Source organism: Corylus avellana, chromosome 4 (assembly GCF_965113065.1).
Source record: "Corylus avellana chromosome 4, dhCorAvel1.hap1.2, whole genome shotgun sequence".
Classification (NCBI taxonomy): Eukaryota; Viridiplantae; Streptophyta; class Magnoliopsida; order Fagales; family Betulaceae; genus Corylus; species Corylus avellana.
The window spans coordinates 23,501,977-23,518,281 of NC_142493.1; the positions used below are offsets into that span (position 1 = coordinate 23,501,977).

General features: G+C 35.5%; 2 protein-coding genes across 3 annotated transcripts; one reads left to right on the forward strand and one right to left on the reverse strand.

Moving 5' to 3' along the window:
• Positions 1 to 409: 409 nt before the first annotated feature.
• On the reverse strand, positions 410 to 2,679 carry IQD19 (IQ-domain 19). Its single transcript, XM_059591891.2, has 4 exons — positions 2,134 to 2,679; positions 1,812 to 2,048; positions 745 to 1,419; positions 410 to 515 (listed from the first exon to the last, which is right to left on the reverse strand). Exons 1-4 carry the CDS (start codon positions 2,575 to 2,577, stop codon positions 495 to 497), a joined length of 1,377 nt encoding a protein of 458 aa, XP_059447874.2. The 5' UTR covers positions 2,578 to 2,679; the 3' UTR covers positions 410 to 494.
• A 6,262-nt stretch (positions 2,680 to 8,941) lies between these two features.
• LOC132178912 (neurogenic locus notch-like protein) lies at positions 8,942 to 11,765 on the forward strand. 2 transcript variants are annotated; one of them, XM_059591494.2, is made up of 6 exons: positions 8,942 to 9,182; positions 9,436 to 9,591; positions 10,195 to 10,275; positions 10,366 to 10,491; positions 10,650 to 10,733; positions 11,399 to 11,765. In XM_059591494.2, exons 1-6 carry the CDS (start codon positions 9,077 to 9,079, stop codon positions 11,473 to 11,475), a joined length of 630 nt encoding a protein of 209 aa, XP_059447477.2. In that variant the 5' UTR covers positions 8,942 to 9,076; the 3' UTR covers positions 11,476 to 11,765. The 2 variants fall into 2 exon arrangements, with proteins under 2 accessions (XP_059447477.2, XP_059447476.2); XM_059591493.2 differs by having other exon boundaries at positions 8,943 to 9,182; positions 10,650 to 10,745.
• Positions 11,766 to 16,305: the final 4,540 nt, after the last annotated feature.

The following is a 16,305-nucleotide window of genomic DNA, read 5'->3' on the forward strand; positions in this document are numbered from 1 at the left end:
TTTTACTTAAAAGTACTATTTCTCTAACACAACCTCGAACATGCTTTAAACCATGTGAAGCTCTTGAATCTTTGCAGTAAAGAACAACATCTCTGGTTGAATATCTTGTTGAAAGAGAAAAACAATGTTACAGAAAATCACACTTTTCATAAATTTCTATAGACAGATCAAATTGTGTTCCTCATGAAGTTATCTTCACACTTTTCCGGCAGGAATACATTCAGCCAAAATATGCAGAAACACCGAGAGCAAAAGGAAAAAAGATTCTACAAAAAGATGACTTAGAATACGGCACTTCATTTGAAATTTGAATAACACCTGAATTCAGAAACTACGAAAAAAATTGTCATAAATCTTAGCAGCTTCTATGTCAAACACTTTACCATCTTTAGTAATTCCCTCTTGAAGCTTCCGATGTCTGTTTAGCATCTGCATGTTCCTTCTGGTGGAGCCATATACAAGTTTCAGTCATTATAGTGGTGAGAGATGCAATGCTAATACCTATTTCCATGAGGCTGCAGTCACAACAAAGTATGAAACAACTTGATCAGATGTTGACTAAGATTGGCTTCTATCTCTTTCTACAAGTTTAAGCGTTTGGGATATGTGACGATTTAACCAAACAAATATTAATTTTATTTTGGTGAATTATATGTTTACTTCATCCTAAGCGTTATTTTACTTTTATTTTTGGGTGGTTCATGGACAATCTTTATGAGTTCTGGTTGGTTAATTAATACTCACATCATATGAAACAAGGGATCTGCAGTAGTTTGCATTTGTGAGCACTGTACTGGTGGATCCACACTCACTGTCTTTAAGGGAAACTGTAGATTTGTCAAGCTTGATTGACCATGGATAGTGGTAGTTTTGAGCAGTTGAACCCACATGGGAAGATGACCTCTGCATCCGCACAGCCCTTGGGACATTCCTTCCTTCCATTGATGCCCTGCGCCGGCTTGGTTGCCTCTCAAATGAGTCTGGCCTTTGCTTTGGTGCACTCTGTGACCGGACCTTGGCTTTTGAAGATTCTGTATTGGCCATGTAATTTGGGAATAATGGGTAGTCATAGGACAAAGGTTCTGCATAATTTGGCCTCGGAAAAGCGAAAGGAACTCTTGAAGGATCGGGTTTCGACACGGCAGAGAAGTACTGCGGGCTGCTTTGCGCTGTGTCAAAGGAATAGTCCTCAAAATGTCCACTGCAGGCTCTTGGGCTCATGTCTGTTAGAGCTGATGGAGCTGGTGAGGCCTGGTGGTTGTCTGGCTTTGAGTATGCATAATGGGTGGAGAATCTATGCTCTGCTCCTTCATATTGGGAGTGGCTGGAGTAGCTATTTCTGCTCATTAAACTTCCCTTTGATTCACCAAGATCCATCTCCACAATCTTAATGTCCTCCTCCATGCCTTTATCCATTTCCTAGATGCACAAAAACCAGATTGCAGATCAGTGTTGTAGAGAGTGCATAGTTTTCATCAGGTGTGACTGACTTCTTTGCCCCACCTGGCAATTCAAAAAGTTTATATATTTTCCCATCTTTTATTATGTTGTCAAAGAAGTGAAGAATAAAAGAGAAAGGAACATTTTTCTTATCTTTACCAAAAAAAAAAAAAACATACAAGAATGTTTTCATTTCTGCCAAATAAATGAAATTTCATACATTTGTGGAAATTTTTTAATAATATTTGTTGGTGAACAAGTAGAATGTTCCCTTTCTAAATTACTTTGGCTGGATGCAAGGAATTTCCCTTGATAGTAAATAAGATCTTGAAATAGGAAAATACTGCTAGAAAAAAAAAAATGAAACTAACATGATAGTTGTGCCTGAACCGATTGTCTTGTGTCGATTTTCTGTGGGTAGAATTCCTATGATTAGTAGGCTTTGCATCTTCAGCAATCCGGATCCTCTGTGCCAGAGCTCTTGCCTGCACTGTCACCAGTGCCTGCATGCACCGAAGTGTAGCCGTGGCCTGTTTCCTCACCAGGTGACCTCTCACCAACGCCTGCAACTTCACTAGTCCTTTCAATGCTGATAGTGCTTTCCTTGCCTGCAACAACACCAATGAATCCTCTGAGTTTTCAATAGATAAAATGGCTACCCAAGTAAAGATAGGGAATCCCAGAATTCCTTACCAAATAAGCGCGGAACACAGATTGAATTTTTGTGGCAGCAGCCTCTTCAATGGCGCTGGCTCTGCCATTGGCAGCTGCCGTGAGTCGGATCACTGCAGCTGCAGCCTGTGCAGCAGCCACGGCTGCATCAGTTGCTGCAGCCGTCGCTGCAGCCATTGCCATGGCATGCCTTTTCTGCTCATTCTCTGTGTCCAACATGGTCTGTACTGCCGGCGACGAAGTGGCAATTGGTTCTGCAGAATTCAAGTCCTTCGAAGCTGGTGATGTGGCTGAAGATCTTCGAAAACTCCATCTCCTTTTCTCTTTTGGGGTTGTCTGTAGGATTGAAATTGGAGTGCTTGGATTAGTCTCAATGGAAATGGAAGAATTCTGATTACTTTGCAACTTTTCCTTGTCTTTCTTCCCTGTCAGGAAGCTTCTAAGCCACTTTCCAGTCTTCCCCATCTCCTTCAAACCTTTCTAAGCTGCCACTATCTTACAGCTGCAACATATATAGAACTATCGAAGAAAGCAACAAATGATACTGTTAGATCTCCCCTGCCTATAATTGATTAGTAGCTTTCAACAATACAATGGTCCTCCTTATCAATACTGAACATAATTGCTCTTTGTTTGACAACCTAATTGTTACTGTTCTATTGGCCCATCTCAGTTAAACTATCATATAATGTGTCTTTATGTGTTTTAACTGCCTATTACAGTGGATGATTTGGTCTTTGTGGCCTGTTTATTAAGTGAGGCCTGTTTGAGGGGGCAAGAAAGAGGAAGCTCCCAGATGAGCCACTTGCACCCTCCTGGAAGTTAATGGTACTGATCCCTTTTTGTCCTTGCAGGAGCTCATCCTTGTGATATAGTCAGCTAGGGTACTTTGGTCACAATGTGATGTTGGCTAATCTGGGATGGAGAGGATCAGAAGCCATGTGAAAATGGTTCATGAACATGCAGAATCCGTGTAAAATACTCATATCTGGGTGGGGAAGCCGTCCACTTGGGTCCATTTCAGGGACATGGATTTTAGAAATTGGGAGACCTTGTGGGTTTGTGTGGTCCACACACAATTGTGTAGCAGAAGATAAAGATTTATGTTGGGGTTCCTGGGTGTTTGCACGTGCTCCTATCCTATCCTACTAGTTCTTGGAGTCAAGTCCAAGCCTTCCATGATCCAAGCAAGAAGTCATTCTACCCCTCTTTTCATCATTTCCTCTGTCAAAAAGGCTGCACTTTTCTAAAAGCTATTAGATTACTAGATAATTTAGCTACCAAAAACACACATTTTTCAATTTTAATTACTATATTTTCAATACAAACTCCAACAAATTATTTATTTTACCATCTACTTTCTTTAAATATTATTTTTCACGTTGAGAGAGCAGAAAATAGAAAATAAGAAAAAATGTATTCACTGTGCTACAATGAACTTGTATATTTGAAAGTTTACGATAACAAAAACTTTACTGATGGGTCCCAATCAAAGTCACACGATAAAATAGAATTATATTAAGGATAAAACTCCAATTCATGGGGGAGTTGGAACCACATACACAAGACAATAGAAATTCACCATGCTCATAACATAACATAACATAAAGACCCTTAAATACTCTACTACTAGCGGTTACCTAAACCACTACCACTTCTTTCACACTATAACATATCTCACACCACAACATGTAATAGCCCATACTAAATAACCTCCCACTAGTTAAGTAAACTTCTATTAACCCCTATTATAGGACATGTTTGGGATTATGTTTGAGAAATAGAGCTTTTAAGTAAAAAACATTTTTTTAGTAAAAGTTTCATTTTTAAGTTTTTGTCAAATGTGCGTTTTGACATTTTTTAGGTTTTTTGACCTTCAAAAGCACTTTTAAATTTTTTTACCAAACTAGTGTTTTTTTTTTTTTTTCAAACGAACTGTTAAGGTGTTAAACGCACTTTTAAAGTCCCCAAATGCAATCTCAAGTAGGCCGTAACTCCATTAATCAAGCTACGTTCTCTCATTTGCCCACCATGGGTAATTAACTTACGTGGTCTATCATTTACTTTGAAACATGTTGGATGAGTAAAATGGTTCATAATAGCTAAATTTAGCTATATTATAAACTATTTGAAGCATCTGTTGGAGATGCTCTAAAGAGAATGTGAGTAGTTATTCTTTGAGACAAGTAATTTAATGTGATTGACGTTGTTACAGTAAAACGACCCCTCTCAGAAGAAGTGATCGTTTTACTATTGAAATGACCCCTAGTGTTAAAACGACCCCATTACAGAAAATCTCTAAATCATAGTTTTTTTGTAGTGCTTATAGGCAAGGACCATCCATCATACTACCATTATATGTGTTAGGTACATTATTACTTGTAGATCTTATGAGTAGTAGAATTGTTATATATAGGCAAAAGTGGTAGTAGGTCTGGGCTTTCAAAGCATCTTACATGGTATTAGATCCTTTGAGTCTTTATGGCTTAAACAGTGAAAAAAAAAAAAACTATATATATACCAGAATCCATTAAAGCTGTGATTGAAAACAGAACTTCAGAATACAACTGTTGAGCTCAATCTAAGCATTGCTGGTTGAGGAAGAGACTAATATTCCCTTCAGTGATATCTATACCATGTAATATCCCAGAAAATTCCAAGCAGTACTATATTATAATCCCAACAAAGGAAGAGACTAATATTGAATTAAAATGATTTCATTTGATCATATACCTTTCTCTTATTTGCATTACACGAATAAAGACAAATGCTTGCTAAAGTGTATTTTAAATAATATATTCAACTGGAATCATAAAGGAGACTTGAACCTCTTGGATTGGTGGTGGTTAGAATATAAACATTGATCATTGATGGGGTTTGGCTCCATCTATTAGACTACAAGATTGTCAACAGTAGATTCGTGGAAACAATATTTGTGAGTAAAGAATATTACTTAATTAAAAAGAACTAAGCCAATGCAGAATCCATCTTGAACCCAACTAATGACGACTACTACTTACACTTAGGGCTTGTTTGGGTATGCGTTTGAGAGGCCTAAAAGTGCGTTTAACATTCAAAAAGTTACTTTGAAAAAAAAAATACTTATTTGGTAAAAAAAAAATTAAAAGTGCTTTTAAGGGTTTAAAAAGCTAAAAAGTTGCCAAAACGCACTTGTGGCAAAAGCTTAAAAATGAAGCTTTTACCAAAAAGCGTTTTTTTTTTAATTATTAATTATTTAAAAGCTTTATTTATCAAACACAATCCCAAACGTGCTCTTAATGACGAATAATCATTTGAAGTTTCCATTCTAAAATAACATAATGATCATATCCAGGCAACAAATACATCATTCATTTCAAAAACTGCAAATGCATCTGCACACCAGGATTATAAATTGCCCATGTGGGATCGGAGTCAGTTTGGCCTTGTGACTTTGTATTATTTGGAGTAATGATACAACTTACGCCTGGCATCATCACGCTAGGCAAAAAAAAAAAATTTATTTTTTTTTCAAAAAAATTAAAATAATAAAATAAGAGTCATGATTCAGAGCACGCCTGGCGTGCTTCAACAGTGAAGCATGCCAGGCTAAATTTTTATTTTTTTTTTTTCAAAAAAATTAAAATAATAAAATAATAATAAAAAAAAAAAATCACGGTCGGCGTGCTTCACTGTTGAAGCACGCCGGGCGTGCTCTATATCTTTACCCATAAAATAATAATAAAAAAAAATTTTTTGCCTGGCGTGCATCACTGTTAATGCACGTCAGGCGTAAGTTGTATCATTACTCGTTTGGGAGTAGGAATGAATAGGACTCTCTCCTACCTGGCCTAAGTTGAGTTAGTTAGTTAAGTTATTCGAAGTGTTAAAGATTTCAGTTGTCTATCACCATCATTGATCTGTAAAAGTATAATAATGAACTAATATTTCTTGTAATGAAACAATTAGTTGGCAGTCACATGGTATGTTTAAATGCTCCCCCTTTGACCGGATTTAAGGTGTTTGGTTCTGGGAAGCAGTGTTTTGGGATTTGCCCATTTCTTTATTCCACCACTCTAATCAATCATTAATCACCATTTAATGGACATTATCAACATGCAATTCTCAATTCACTTCAATCAATCTGTAAATTACTAAGCAGATTGACTGGGAGTTTTAGGTTGTAGATGTTTATTATTGTTAAAGATTTCTTTTGAGGACAATGGGTGTTAATGGTTCATGGGGGCAACATAAGTTTCCTACTTTCCATGAGAGTTGTTCTACCAGAAGGGGAAAGCATCATGGATGTGATTATCAAGAAGATGACTTGGGTGGGGAAAGCATAGATACCAGTGTTTTCCTCCCCAATTTGATTGTCAATCATGTGCAAAACAGTACTTATCCCTTCAAAGACATTCTGTGGGTGAGAAGCAATAATACAATTATGGCAGATGAATAAGAGTAATTTATTCATGACATTATTGGTTCAAAATATGAGGGGAAAAGGGAGGGGGAAGGGGGTGTAGTACCTAAAAGAAACACTAATTTAATTAATATATGATTAAAAAGTGTATTTAAAGAATATAGATGCATGTGAAAGATTTCTTGATTGGAGGTATAGAATCTGTAGATGCTCCATATATAGTCCTTTCTTTTTGTTTGCACTTGCATCTCTTTCTTCCATGTGCAATGTGGCTAATTAATTCATCAGAATTTGGTTTTCTTGTCTCTAAACAAGGTTTTTACGTGCCAATATCACTTTTTTGTCAGCTTTTGTCGGCAAGGGCTGAGCCTCATACCCATCCCACAAATCTCAAAGTAAAAATAATGGGTGGACAATCCAAACAAGAGCCTTAAAACAACGGGAAATCAGCACTTTCAATAATGAGTGTCAACGGGAAATCAGCTTTAAAGTGCGTTTTGATTATTTTTTTGGCTTTTTGGACCCTTAAAAGTACTTTCAATTTTTTTACCAAACGGATACTTTTTTCTTCAAACGGACTTTTTGAGTATTAAACGCATTTTTAAGCCCATCAAACGCACACTCAAACAGATCCTAAGATGCCTGAAGGGCTTAGACGGTAGAAACCGCATACACTTTCTCAAGTCCAACTGAGTTATAGCTTGATCTAATTTCATCAAAACATCAATAAAAATAAGATGTTTTACACTAATTACCTGAAGACAGTGGTAAAATAGGTGGACAATGTCAACATCTTCCACCCTTTGCAAATTTGCACCACCGGTGCTGTTGGATCATGTCGGATTTGCTCTCCAATTGTTTCAACCTGCAAGTTCCCAAGGGCAACAACCATCATTAATTACTCGGAAGTTGAAACATCTTTGTAGTCATTTGAATCAACCGACAACTAATGTCCTTAAATTGGCATTTGAAATATGGGTTGAAGCTTTCATTTTCATTTACTGAATGCCATAAACAATCCAACCATATACCAAGAATATTCTATTTACATCATCAGCCCAATTATAAATCGTTGACCAATTTGCCAGTGAATTCCAGTAAATCCCTTTAAAAACCTTTGACAAAATCATCGTGTACAAAGCCGTGCCATAATTTAAGTCGGTAGCTACGATTGGTCCAATTGTAACTCCTAGCCCAATCAACCTGTCATCAAAGTAGTTGGGCTAGGAGTTTCCAAAAAAGCCCATTTGAAGGTATCAATTGAATGGGCCGTAGTTCTCTAATTGCCAAGCCCAATCCTTGTCACAGTACTCGGTTGAGTGGGCTATGGTTCTCTCTTCATCAAGGAAAGGGCTCTCGTTAAACAAATGTCCAAGCCCTCATGTCCTCCCTTATGAATTGTAGTTTTAGGGTTCGTTTGGATTCGAAGTTTTAATTAAAATGTAGGATTTAAAATATAAATTTTTTTAAAAATGTAAATAAGCGTTTAAAAAAATTGCAGTTTGACTTTTAAAATCGCAGTTTAATCTTTAAAATTATGTGTTTTCAACAAAAGCACTACATTGCATATATTAAGTTTTCATATCCCAATTTTTTTAAAACGAAATTCTAAATGATCTATTTTTTTCGATTTAATTTAAAATTACACACTTATCTATAAAATTGCAATATCAAACGCTACGTGTTAGTCCATATCATGTGCGGCACCAAAATGAACTCAAATTACGCCAACTTTTACTCCAATGCATCATGCATGCCCTATTTAAAGCCTAAGGGTATGGGCTTTCTGTTCGTGAGACAGCGATTGGGAGACTTACTTGCTTTCAAATCTGACTTTGCTGCCTAAGCATTTTATGCCCATTTATTAGCTGCTCTAGCTATCACTTGTCTATTTATTTGACTTATTTATATCCTTCAAATATATATATAATTTCAAAAGAAGAAATCACATTTCCAAATGATTTTTCTTTAGCTAGAAATAGGATTCTTTTATAAATAATATTTTAAAAAAAAAAAAAACTATCAAAATATTGACCATGAAGTGGAGTTAAGAACCTATTTTGAAGTCTCCAATGAGTAGTTCAATTAGCTGTGAATTATGTCTAGTGAAGCGGTGGTCATTAGTTCAGATTCTCCTTTCTCATTCTCTTGTGTGGACATGTCAAAAAAATAAATAAATAAATAAAAACTTTTTTGATTTGTTTTCTCTAAATATGTCTAAGTGAATAGTAGAATTATTATTTAATAATACTGTCAAAAAAATAAAATAAGCGATATAATATATTAAATTCAGCTTAGTAAAAGGGAGCCAAATCCTAACTTCCAACAACCCACTTCACCATGTAGCTCAGCCACGTTAGCTTCCCACACGGCCACCCCCAACTGTAGAAGCTTCCGACTTAAATATCCCCTTTCTTTTCAAACTCTTTACGCGTAGATCATTAAATACAATACAAAGGCGTAATTTTTATTGTGTTTTTTTAACTGGGTGTTCTTTCTCTGTCCGAGTCTCTGGCTGTGAGTGATTGTGTATTTGCCTCTGTGGCTGTGTCCGTTTGAGAGATGGCTTGGAATAGTAGTGTCATTGCCTTTCTTGCACTTCTGCTTGTTCTGCAACCTCGGATTGCTCTAAGCGACCTTTTGTCCCCTCTGCTCTCTCCTGTCTTTGGTTTGTTGCCGACCTTGTACTCTTTCTTTCTCCTCAATTTCTTTACCATTTCTCTTTGGCCTCTGGGTCATAATTAGGCTCAGTATTTTGTGTGTTTGAGATATCTACTCTGTGGGATTTTAACAACTGGGTTTTCGTAGATTTTCATATTTGTATTACTTTGGGTTAGGAATTTGATCATCCTGATGATTTTCATATAACTATGCTCTCTTTTTTTTCTTTTTTTCTTTTTGTGCTTTTCTGATGACCAAAGATAATATATGCAAAGAAGTGGAATGTGGAAAAGGAACTTGCAAGGGGTCAAGTAATGGCACTTTCGGGTTTGAATGTGAATGTGAGACTGGGTGGAAGCAGACTCGCTCTGATGATGACGATCACTTAAAGTTTCTCCCTTGCGTGGTTCCCAATTGTAAGGGCTTTTCACTCTCTCCTCTCTTTCTCATGCAAATCCGAGTGGATTATGTGTATTTGAAAGTTTTGCTACAGTATCTTCTTTCAATAACTTGAGCACTATTTCCACTGCGAAGGAATTTGTTTATGAATTGCTTTGTCCTTGTGTTACAATCTAAAGACATAATTTTGTAGCAATGGCTTGTATCTTAGTAGTTTTGGTGGTGTTTGTTGATGGCATCAGAATACTTTTTATGGTTCAATATGATTTAGGATAGTTGAAGAGGTCGTAAAAGTTGGATGAAATTGATTGTATTGGTAGATTTCTCCCACTAAATATTAGTGGACAAGATTTCTTGCGAAGAGTTTATATAAGATGGTAATCCATGTCAATCACACCCTAATCTTCTCATAGATTCGTGTCATGCTGAGATGTCTCGAACTTACTTGGAAGGGAAGAATTCGTAAAGATGTGATGTTGATGTTGGACCCAAGCCGAAGATTAATGTTAATTTTACATGGTTGTGTAATAGGCCAAGATTCTAATATGAATATTTTGATATAGTTTAAGCATAGTTAAATGATTCCATTGATGATGCTGATAGTTTTTGGGTTTTTTTAGGTACCCTTGATACCTCCTGCACAAGTGCCCCCTCACCTGTCCAAGAGAAAGAAAGAAGAGCTAATGCATCAATCTTTGATGGTAATAACTTTATGCCTTTAACCTTGCGTGTTGTCATATTTTCTTTAAACTATTGTCATTACTTGATGCATTTTGTTGTTTTTCTTATAGCCTGCTACTGGGCCAACTGTGGAGGCGGCTTATGCAACAAGACATCAGTTTTCACATACAGTTGTGATTGCACCGAGGGTTATTATAATCTTCTAAATGTTACTGCCTTCCCATGTTTCAAGCAATGTAAGAGCAGAGACCTATAAGTGGCTAAAGAAAATAGCAGTTATTATGGCAAAGGGATATGTTTGAGTGTTCATGGGATAAAATTAAGATTGCTAATAAATTATAAATAGTATGAACATGAGGGAATTCCTGGCTGAGTTTTCCTGTTTGTATTTTAGGTGCGATTGGACTGGATTGTAAGAACCTTGGGATTACACTGTCAAACAAAACTACTGCTGTGACTCCAGCATTAGCTGACGATGGTAAGAACCAAGGTGAGGCTGGAAATTCAGACTCGCATATAAACTGTCTTTTTTTTTTCTTTTTCTTTTTTCTGCTTTTCTCAAGACAAAGAGAAGTAAAATATATGGTAATGTCTTATCTGGAGATTTTTCTGCAATAAACCCCATCCAGCAAGTAACTGCAACCAATGTCTTTATCTAGCCTTAAGCCAAGTAGTCTGTAGCCATTGTTCCTTAGTGCAACAAGTTGCTGAGTATCCACATGTTGCGGGGTTGAGACGCATTAGTAGTGCATCTTATCTTTCCGCTCTATGAGTTTAAACTCTTGATCGTATGCTTTTTGTTCAAACAATCCATGAAGAACGCAGTTTCTTCTTCTTTTTCCACGTCCTTGCAACTAAGAGTACAATTAAGGTAAAAAGTGATGTAGAAGAAACTTATATTAATGAATGCCTGATTATAAAAGCAACCAATAGGGCTGTTCTCCTATTAGGATTTAAGCCCCTTGACCATTAATGCCTAAATGACTTATTTGCTGATCTGAGTCTGTTTTTCTGGTTATAGAGCTTCAATATCTTTTCACTACATCACCATTTAATAACTGGCATACAAATTGAGCTATTTGAGTTCTTGAGATTGATCTTCCTCAGCTTGAACAATTGTTTGGCCTGTTTTCTCTTTTGCAGCAACTTCAATTCTACAGGGCAATTCTCTTTGGTTGATAATCCTGATGATGTCCATGGCTATGGTTTTGTGGAAATAGGATGAATTTTAAGTATATGCACAAGGCTCTGGCCCTGTATTATACTATTGTTTTTGATTTTCCATACGAGGCCTGATGCCTGCTCCAATTAGCCACTGCATTTCTCTGTATACTTTCATGTCTTATAAATAAATTCCCACATGAACTCAGGGAGATTAGTCCATTGAATAGCTATTACTAGGCTCAGGATTTGAGAGAGAAGATTTTTTATGGACCACATTTCATGCTCTTGTCAGCCATTTTCCTTGTTTGTTTAGTAGAACATTATTTGGTGATTTTCTTTAGCTTTATTATTTATGTATGTATATTAGAAAGTGACACTGATAGTGATTTGTTATTTTAGATGTGTCTGGTGTCATTTTCTTACATATTTCTTGTCCATTTTTTTTTCTAAATTTACAATTGAATCTATGAGACCCACATATATTTACATATCTCATGTACCGAGATGGATAAGAAATTGGCAAAAGATAGAAATTAAACATTTATTTTGTTTTTAACTTGTTTCATGATCGACAATATGATATTGAAATAAGATGAAAAACGGTTTATATTTGTAAACGCATACCAAGAAGTAGGGGTGAAAAGTTGGTTGCAGTTAGCACAATTGAATAACCGCTTTCGCTAACCACCTTAGCGGTTATTTAATAACTGTTGGTACCACTAACCACTTTTATATATAGAGGCAGTCAATACCAAAAAGGGGTGAATAAGTGTTTGAAGACAAATTTTGTCAATTAAAAATAAAAGAAAGCAATCTAAACAGTATTAGTCAACATAAATCTAAACTACGTGCAATAAATAAACATATAATATGCAGAGATTTTTGGCATTGGGATTTGTCAAAACAAATGAAAAACCTAACATTTTAGAGAATTGGAATTCATTGGATCTCAAAATGATTTATCTTATAACTTTGTTCATCAAGTTGCCTCATTTCTGGATTCAGCCCAAATATGTTGCTGCGTTTATATTTTTCTGGGCCGATTTTGGCACCTTCATTCATATTTCTGGCCTGTTGGGAAGGTGAGCTGGAATTCACTGTGGGCCATATAACAAAAGCTTTGAAGGGTCTTTTCATAATTTAGGGCTAGCAAAACGGGTCTGCGGGTTGACCCGTTTACGACCCGTTATGACCAATGACCCGTTTAGCTAACGGGTTGACCCCATCAAACCTGACACGACACGATAAGTTCACGGGTCACTCGACACGACCTACTTAACCTGTTTAGCTTTTTTAAAAAAAAATAAAAGTGATGAGTCGGGTTATAAACGGGCCAATTAACCCCGTTTATCAAAATAAACGGGTCATAGTCAGGTCAATTGACCCGTTTATCAAAATAAACTGGTCAATTTACCCGTTTATGACCCAAACCCGCTAAGGGTTTAAAAAAAAAAAAATTTTAATCATGTCTGGGTGACTTGCGACACGACCCGTCAAGAGTAAAATAAACGGGTCGACTCGTTTATGACCCAAACGTTTAGGGTAAACCCAAACTCAATAATTTTGTATCGTATTCGTATCAGGTTATCGGGTCGTACCAAAATTGACAGTCCTACTTTTAATGGCCGAAAATGCTATTTACTGTATTTTGTTTCAAAAATATTACTTGGACACAACTAATTTCTTTATATTTTTGTAATTTGAATCTTTGAGACAAAAGGAATATATATCACTTATATTACTTGTGGCATTTATACTGAGGTTCCATTCATCTATCTTTCGTCCTTATTGAAGATCCAATTTAATGTTTCCGACTGTAAATGTCAGATCGTGTTCTTGTAAGAAAATTTTGTTTTGTTTTGTTTTGGTTGTTTTTTACTAGAAGAAAGAATAATTTGCATACAAATGAGCAAACCAAAATTAACTATCCGGTAAAAGAATACACTCTTTTCTTTCTTTTTTGTACACTCTTTCAAAGTAACAATCAATTTACAATTTCTTTCCAAATTAAAAATTACCTTAAAATTTCTCCAAACTACCAAAAATATATAATATCTCAAACAACAACCCTACCCTTAATAAAAAGAAGGGTATGTTTATATAAATTGGATTTGAGAAATTTTTTTCAATTTAATTTATAAAAATGATACGTCTTTTAACATAATTTTTAAAATAATATAAGAGATGTACATGTTTTTTTACTTCTTTTTTTTTTTTGAGTTTATCATTTTTATTAATAAAAAAAACACATGATTTTATCCGCAAAATGACATAATATTTTTATAAACTGACTAAAAAGGCTATCCTAAAAAAAAAAAAAAAAAAGTGGTGATAAATCGAGGGTCACAAGATCCATTTTTTTTTTATATTAAATTTAAAGGTTTTTTTTTTTCTTATTAAAAGATTTCTAAAGATATTTTTAATATTTTTGCAAGAAAAAATGAACACATTAAAATTATTTGATAGCTTGAGAGAACATAAATGTTATTTTTAATTAAAAATAAAATAAATGGGGTGTTAGTATGAAAAGATATGTGTATATTTTTTTTTTATATATAACATTTATATGTGAAAATCCTTTTCATTCTTAGTTGGTAAAGTTAATTTAATTACTAAAGTTATTTTCGATTTGGCGTCACGTGATGTACAATAAATGACCCAACAAGAAATTCTCTCAATTACTCTACACTCCACACACCCACCGTGCACTCGATCACTCTCTTATCAAAACCCCCCTCTTGAAAAGTCGTACATATTGCTAAGCCTAGCTGTCCCATCTAATTAAAAAAAAAAAATCCCACTCAAATGACGCGCAGCCCCTCTACCCCCCTCAACTCAAGTACGGCGCCTCTCTATCGGCGGCGTACGGCCACCAGAATAGGCCGGAGCCCATCACACAAAAATTCTTCGATTCCCGCGTCTGAATTATTGCAGCCCTTTACCTTCTTCTTGCCTCCTGCTTTCCCATTTCTCGAACTTCGTTTCCCTCAAAAGCTTTCCTTTCTTGTTTCATGTCTTGTCCCAAAATACCCTTCTTTACGCACTACCCTCTCTTCTTTTTCCTTTTTCTTTTTCTTTCACTTTTTTTTATTATTATTATTATTTTTTGAAGTGTCACTTTTAGTATTTAATGTCGCAGTAAATCTTGGAACACAGATCCATGGTCTTTGGAAATTGAAGCTACACAATGGTTGATGGTGTGTCTCACCAAACACCAAGTTAATCATGCTGTACTCTTGCTTGTAATTTATAAAATTGGGTTTTGTTTTTAATTATTCTAAGCAAAACAATTGTAAATTAGTTGGTGAGAGTTCTCAGGTGAGGCCCACGGTGCAGCTCTTATGTGTTAGTTAACATGATTAGCTTATTAATAGTGTTTGATGGGATTAGGTTATTAATAGTGTTTAACATCATTGGCATCATTGAATACCCCCACTCCTATCTTTTTTGCATGCTAATTCCTAAATTGCATGGTGGGAGTGGGAGTGGGAGTGGGAGTGTCACCCACTAAGTATTATTAAGGAACCTCGATCGTTTTACAAATTAATAAGGATAATCATGAGAGGGAAATACTTAATGCTTTATTCCTTATCTTTTTCCCCATTTCACTCCTTTGCCTTACATTCACAGGACACAAACCTAGAAGAGATAATGTCCCGTACTAGATTGTTTGAGAGTAAAAATCAAACAATCAATTTAATTAAAGACAAGGTAGATGAAGGTATGAGACAGAGAGAGAGAGAAAAAAGGATGGAATTATTTTGGCAGTTGATTTGTCATCTCAGTCATTTTACATGAATAATATGAAGGCTAGGTGTTGACTAAATATCAGATGGTGGTGGCTCCATATATGAATTAATGGTGATACTCAAAGATTCCAATGAAATTGAAGTTGAAATTAAGGATTGGGAAATGGTGTGATAGTGGATCAAGTAGGTGTTTGTTTCACCCTCTCTTCAAATAGGAAGACACCGTCTCATCCACATGTACAAAAATATCCTACAAACATATTGTATTTTTCTGTGAAGCAATTTCAGTGCCGGCCCATGCATTTTCATCCTATTTGGATTTATCTCCTTTCTTTTCACCAACCTATTTAATCCTCTACTTGCTTGCTCAGAGATTTACTTCTGTCCCATTAATTCATCATGCCCACTTTGATTCTTTACCTATTCTCATAACTTTAATTAGCTTGTGTTAAACCATGCATAATTAAAACAAGTTGTAACATGTTTGTGTAGGGCAGAACTAGAATTTTAGAAGGAAATAAAACTTTTAGGGGTAAAAATTCATTTTGGGAGTTCCTTTTCCTAAAATACCTAAAGTTTAAAAGAATTTTTTTCAAATTTTGTGTCATTTTTTAATTTTTAGAGGGACCCAAAACCCCTCTCCTTCCAAGGCTAGGGGTGATTCCGCCCCTATTTTTACTTTTGATCACGTGTGGAGATTTCAAGTAAGAAAATTTGCAAAAATTAAAGATAGACATGGGTGACTTGTTGGAGGTATTGACGGCGAACACTCCGATACCTAAGTTAGTAGGATGTTTGAGAAAGAAACTAAAGAACAAAAGAATGAGAGAGAAAAGTATGCATACCTCAAAAATAAGATTTGTCACCGGTGTTACTTATAGGATTGTTGTTTTTATTGCAAGTGGGTTTGATACACTAAGGATCAAAAATTAAGGGTTCGATACGAAATGTTATATATCTACATAAATAAATTTCCTTCATGGAATGCTGCAACAAATCCTTAATTTTTAGAGATAATCCTCCTTTATAGGCCAAGTCTAAATAGGCAATGCCATTAATGATAGGATACTTCTTATTATGAGTTCTTTCCAATATTTTCATTAGTTGGGACCATCGGTCAATGAATTCATGGAGGCT